The sequence below is a fragment of the Canis lupus genome, chromosome X (assembly GCF_011100685.1).
Source record: "Canis lupus familiaris isolate Mischka breed German Shepherd chromosome X, alternate assembly UU_Cfam_GSD_1.0, whole genome shotgun sequence".
Classification (NCBI taxonomy): Eukaryota; Metazoa; Chordata; class Mammalia; order Carnivora; family Canidae; genus Canis; species Canis lupus.
In genome coordinates, this window is record NC_049260.1 from 80947263 (window position 1) to 80953262 (window position 6000).

Sequence of the window (6000 nt, forward strand, 5' to 3'; positions counted from 1 at the left end):
GGCACAGCATAAGGAATATAGTCAATGATATTGTAATAACATTATACCATTATACGGTGACAGATGGTTGCCACACTTAAGTATAGTATAATGTATAAACTTTAAGAAGTCTGTAATACAGTATTGTTAGCTGTAGTCACCATGCTGTACATTAGATACCCAGAACTTACTCATCTAATAACTGAGAGTGTGCCCTTTGATCAACATTTCCCCGTCCGCTCTCTCCTAGCCCCTGGCAACCGCAATTCTATTCTCTTTCTGAGTTTGGCCTTTTCTTTTTAAGACTCCACAGATAAGTGAGATCATGCAGTATTTGTCTTTTTTCTCTCTTGTGTCATTTAGCACAAAAATCTACCCATGTTGTTGCAAAATGGCAGGATTTCCTTCTTTCTCGTTGATGAATAATATTCCTGTGTGTCTATGACATTTTCTTTACCCATTCATCTGTCAACGGATATTTAGGATGTTTCCATATCTTGGCTATTGTGAATAATGCTACAGTAAACATGAGAGTGCAGATATCTCTTCAAGATAGTGATTTCATTTCCTTTGCATTTATATCCCAAACTGAAATTGCTGGGTCATGTGGTACTTGTACTTTTGATTTTTTTTTTTTTTAGGAACCTCCATACTGTCATTTATAGTGGCTATGCCCATTTATATTCCCACCAACAGTGCACTGGGGATCCTTTTTCTCCACGTCCTTGCCAACACTTACCTCTTGTCTTTTTGATAAGTAGCTATTCTAACAAGTGTAAGGTGATTGTGTTGTGTTTTTATTTGCATTTCTCTGATGATTAGTGATATTGATCATCTTTTCGTGTACCTGTTGGCCATGCGTATGTATTCTTTGAAAATATATCTAGGGACACCTGGGTGGCTCAGTGGTTGAGAGTCTGCTTTCAGCTCAGGGCATGATCCCGGGCTACTGGGATCGAGTTCGGCATTGGGTTCCCCATAGGGAAACTGCTTCTCCCTCTGCCTATGTCTCTTCCTCTCTCTCTATGTCTCTCATGAATAAATAAAATCTTTAAAAAGAAGAAAATATATCTATTTAGTTCCTCTATTTTTAATTGGATTTTTTGTCTTTTTGCTGCTGAGTTGTATGAGTTTCATATTTTGGATATTAATCTTTTATCTGATAAGCAAATATTGTCTCCCATTATGTAGGTTGCCTCTTCATTCTGTTGATTGTTTCTTTTGCTGTGCAAAACTTTTCAGTTTGATGTAGTCCCACTTGTTGATTCGTGCTTTGGTGTCCTATACAAAAAATCATTGCCTAGACCAATGTCAGAGAGCCTTTCTCCTATGTTTTTTTCTAGGAATTTTATGTTTTCAGGTCTTGTTTGAGTCCTTCGTCCATTTAGAGTTCATTTCTGTGACTGGTGTAAGATAGGGGTCCATTTTCATTCTACCATATGTGAATATCCAGTTTACCCAACCCCACTTATTGAAAAGACTGTCTTTTCCCCATTGGGTGTTTTCTTGGCTCCCTTGTCAAGTATTAGGTGACTACATGTACATGGGTTTATTTTTGGGCGCTAAATTATGTGTCTATTTTTATGCCAGTATACTAGTTTTGGTTACTATAGCTTTGTAATATATTTTGAAATAAGGAAGTATGATAGCTCCAACTTTGTTCTTCTTTCACAGGATTGCTTTGGCTACCCAGGGTCTTTGCAGTTCCATATAAATTTTAGGATTTTTCTTTCTGTGAAAAATGCCATTGGAATTTTGATAGGGAATGCATTGAATCTATAGATGGCTTTGGGGTATATGAACACTTAAACAGTATTCTAATTCATCAACATAGAATATATTTCCATTTGTTTGTATTCAGTATCTTTCATCAGTGTCTTATAGTTTTACCTCCTTGGTTAAATTTATTCATACATATTTTATTGTTTTTTTAAAAGATTTTATTTATTTATTCATGAGGGATACAGAGAGAGGCAGAGGGAGAAGCAGGCTCCTCACAGGAAGCCCGATTCGGAACTCGATCCCGGACCCTGGGATCACGCCCTGAGCCAAAGACAGACGCTCAACCCCTGAGCCACCCAGGCGTCCCATACTTTATTGTTTTGATGCTATTATAACTGGAATCATTTTCTTTTTTTCTCTTTCAAATATTTCATTGTTAGTATATAGAAATGTGACTTGTTTTTGTATGTTGATTTTGTATCCTGCAACTCTACTGAATTCATGTATTCTAACAGTCTTTTGGTGGAGTCTTAATCATTTTCTTGACATATGGTCATGTCATGTAGAAATAATTTCACTTCTTTCTGATTTTGATGCCTTTTTTTTATTAATTGCTCTGGCTATGGTTTCTAATACTATGTTGAATAGAAGTGGTGAGAGTTGAGTACCCTTGTCTTATTTCTGATTTTAGAGGAAAAGCTTTTAGCTTTTCACTGTTGAGCATGATATTAGCTGTGGGTTTGTCATAAATGGCCTTTATTATGTTTGAATATATTTCTTCACCCAATTTGTTGAGAGAGCCACATTGCTTTTAACGGTCATGTGTTTTTTATCTCCAATCTGTGATTGTTCTTTAGTCTTTCATAAAGTTGACACTGAAAATTATTGGTCAGTTATTTTGTAGAATGTCTCTCACTTTGAACTTATCTGCTGTTTCCCAATGATATAAGTTCATTGTCCATTATGTATTTCTGACAAGAATACCACGGAAATGATATTGTGTCTTTCTCTTCCTCATATAAGGAGGCATATGATGTTCATGTCTTATTACTGATGGTTTTTATTTTGCTTAGTTGGTTAAGATAGTGTCTGCCAAGCTTCTCCATTTAAAGTTACTATTTTTCCCTTTGTAATTATTATCTTATAGAGAGACACTTGGAGACTATGCAAATGTTCTGTCTCTCATGCTTTTACCCACTAATTTTAGCAATCTGTGCTTTTTCCTTGCAATAATTATTACTGAAATGTGTGCCAAATGGTAATTTTCTATTTCCATCCTTCTTTCTACATTAATTAAGTTTATATGTTAAGGAATCATTATCCTCTTTCTGTTTATTTATTCAATTATTTATATATAATAGTATGGACTCACAGATATTTCATTTATTCTGTAGTCTTACTCTCATGATTTATTCATTGCTTAGATTGTCCTAGATTTGGTAATTTGGATCTCCATCAAGGTGGTTTCTGTGTTCTTTTAGCATTTGTTGTTTTTTTTTTTGAGCACTTCTTACTTTTCTGATACCACAAGATGTTCTAAGCCAGGGATTGGCAAACTTTTTCTGTAAAGGTCTGATAGTAAATATTTTAGGCTTTGAAGGCCATAAGAATCTGCTGCATTGGGAGGGGAGATGGTTGACTTACAACCTTTTAAAAATGTGAAAACCACTCTTAGCCATTGATTTGACTTGCAGGCTGTAGTTTGCTGACCCCTGGGCTACAAGGGGTTAATCTTGTACTCTCCTTGTACTAGCCCTAGAAGGAGCCATTGGAGGGGCGGTGGGGGGGTGCAGCTTTTTTGGAGAATGGTACTTCAAAACCAGGATCTGGGCACTAGGCATGATCATTGATTGCTATGGGGGTACCATTGCTGTTAGCCCTTTCAGTGAACAAAGCTAGGAAATATGTGCATGTACTCAGACAAATATACACACACATATCTATATACATCTATTTATCTATCTATCTATCTATCTATCTATCTATCTATCTATCTATCTATCTATCATCTATCTGAAAAACCACGAGCTCAATACTGATATATCTAATTTTAGTCAAACACCACAGACTTTATTCTAGCCTTCCCTTTTCCTTATTTGTAACTCACAATTTCACTAACTAGTGTCCTTTCTGTTTTTAGCCTTATAGGATATAGTCAGAATACTGTTTTCCAAAATTACTTAGGTTAAGTGCTTTCCTTCCCCACTGTTTTCAGGATGGTTCTTTATTTCCTCTGTTATATAATTATGTTCATCTGTTACTGTTTGTACTCCATTCCGGGAACTCTGTCTACCTTCCTGTTTGTTTGTTTGCTTGTTTGTTTGTTTGTTTGTTTGTTTTTAAAGTCTATCTATGCATGTGGAAAAGCATAGGTAATATTTTAAAGCACCCAGGTGATTGAAATGTGAAGCCAGGCTTAAGGATGAAAAAGCAGCAGAAGACATAACTTTTGCTCTTAAGGAGGTTGAAGTAAGCACACATGTGAATCAAAGAAAAAATAATTGTAAATCAGTTTAATAAGATCATATATGCCTTATGTAAGACATAGCCTAAATCGTACAATTATTAAAGGAACAGGGAATGAGTATCATTATCAGAGTATGATAGACAGGAAAGGCTTTTTTAGATGTGAGTGTTGAATTTTGTCTTAGGAGAGGGGTGAAATCATCCTAAAATTGCCATTTCTTTTTAAAGATGAGAATCTACAGCTGGTAAACCATGAGGCAAGTTCCGTGGCAGTGGATGTTGTTCCTCATGTTGACAACCCAACCTTTGAAGAAGATGAAACTCCTGATCAAGAGACTGCTGTTCGAGAAATTAAATCCTAAAATCTGTGTCAATTAGAAAACTTGAAACTTTAGTAATAACAGAACTGCCAATCAGGGCATAGTTTACTATTAATGAACTGGATAAACTTAATTAAATGATACTGAAAGTGCTGAGATGACTAATATTATGCTATAGTTAAATTAAAATATTTAATCTATTAACTTTTTTCCACAAACTCATAATGTTTTTCATAGGCAAGTTTCCTCTCAATAGTGATAGAAACATTTTTAAAAATATAAAACTCTCTTCAAGTAGTCATGTTTTTAATTTATAACAATTTTCTTATAGACATGTTGCTTTTAAGATGTGGAATAGCTGTAATCACTTTATTTTATGATAGTATCTTAATTAAAAATACTACTATTTTAGCTTGGGCTATGTGTGTCAGGGTTTTTCTCCAGGTGCTTATATTGATCTGGAATTGTAATGTAAAAAGCAATGCAAACTTAGGCTAGTACTTCATGAAATGTCTCTTTAGGCTACATTAAGTTGATAGAACAAGATTAAAGCAAAATATTCATTTTAACAATTTCTTGTTTTTAAAATTAGGCTAAATGTACTTCATGTGAGTGTTGAGCATAGTTAATCAGAGAATATGGACTGGACTGGGTTGATTGGTATATTAATAACACCAATTTGATATAAGATTATAGACAAAAAGTTTCCTTATAAAAATGCTGTATAACTTTCTCAAAATTATATGATTTTCAAAAGCGGAGTATATAAATTAAAGTATTTGAAAATGATAATGATTAAGTCACACAAAAATTGCTAATTATCTTTATGTATGAATTAGTCTGCAGAAATTAGTCTGTAGAAAATGTTTTCCAAACAATATCAACTTTGAAAATTGAGTTTACATTTTACCTAAATGGGCTGAAATTACATTAGGTAAACTAAAATTCTGTCCATATAGCTATAAATTTTGTGAATGCATTTTCTTGGTGTTTGAAAAAGAACGGGGGGGGAATTCCAGGTGCCTTAATATAAAGTTTGAAGCTTTCATCCACCAAAGTAAAATAGAGCTACTTAAAAATGCACTTTATTCGTATTCTGTGTGGCGTATCTTGGTTTTAAAGTTGTGTTTCCAGTGCAAATTCCAGCAGAATTTAGGCAAAAGCAGAACAGACATGTATTTTTGTTTGCTAAATGTAGAATGGACAAAACCATTGCATTCTTGTACACTGATTTGAAATGCTGTAAATATTTCCCGATTTGTATTGATTCTCTTTAAATATAAAATGTAAATAAAATATTCCAATAAAAGTTTGTGTCTGGTGTTTAGTCTAATTAGCCTATACTTGGGATCCCTGGGTGGGGCAGCGGTTTGGCGCCTGCCTTTGGCTCAGGGCGTGATCCTGGAGACCCAGGATCGAATCCCACGTCGGGCTCCCACTGCATGGAGCCTGCTTCTCCCTCTGCCTGTCTCTCTCTCTCTCTCTCTCTCTGTGTGACTATCGTAAATTAAAA

The 6000-nt window shown here is 34.8% G+C and overlaps 1 protein-coding gene across 3 annotated transcripts in view; it reads left to right on the forward strand.

The window, feature by feature from the left end:
• Positions 1-5796, forward strand: part of RNF128 (ring finger protein 128) — a 117233-nt gene extending 111437 nt beyond the window's left edge. For all 3 annotated transcript variants that reach the window (XM_038587993.1, XM_038587992.1, XM_038587991.1), the window contains one exon: positions 4396-5796. In XM_038587993.1, coding sequence (XP_038443921.1) covers positions 4396-4529 — 134 coding nt within the window. In that variant the 3' untranslated portion in view covers positions 4530-5796. The remainder of the gene's footprint in view (positions 1-4395) is intronic.
• The last annotated feature ends 204 nt before the right edge of the window (positions 5797-6000 follow it).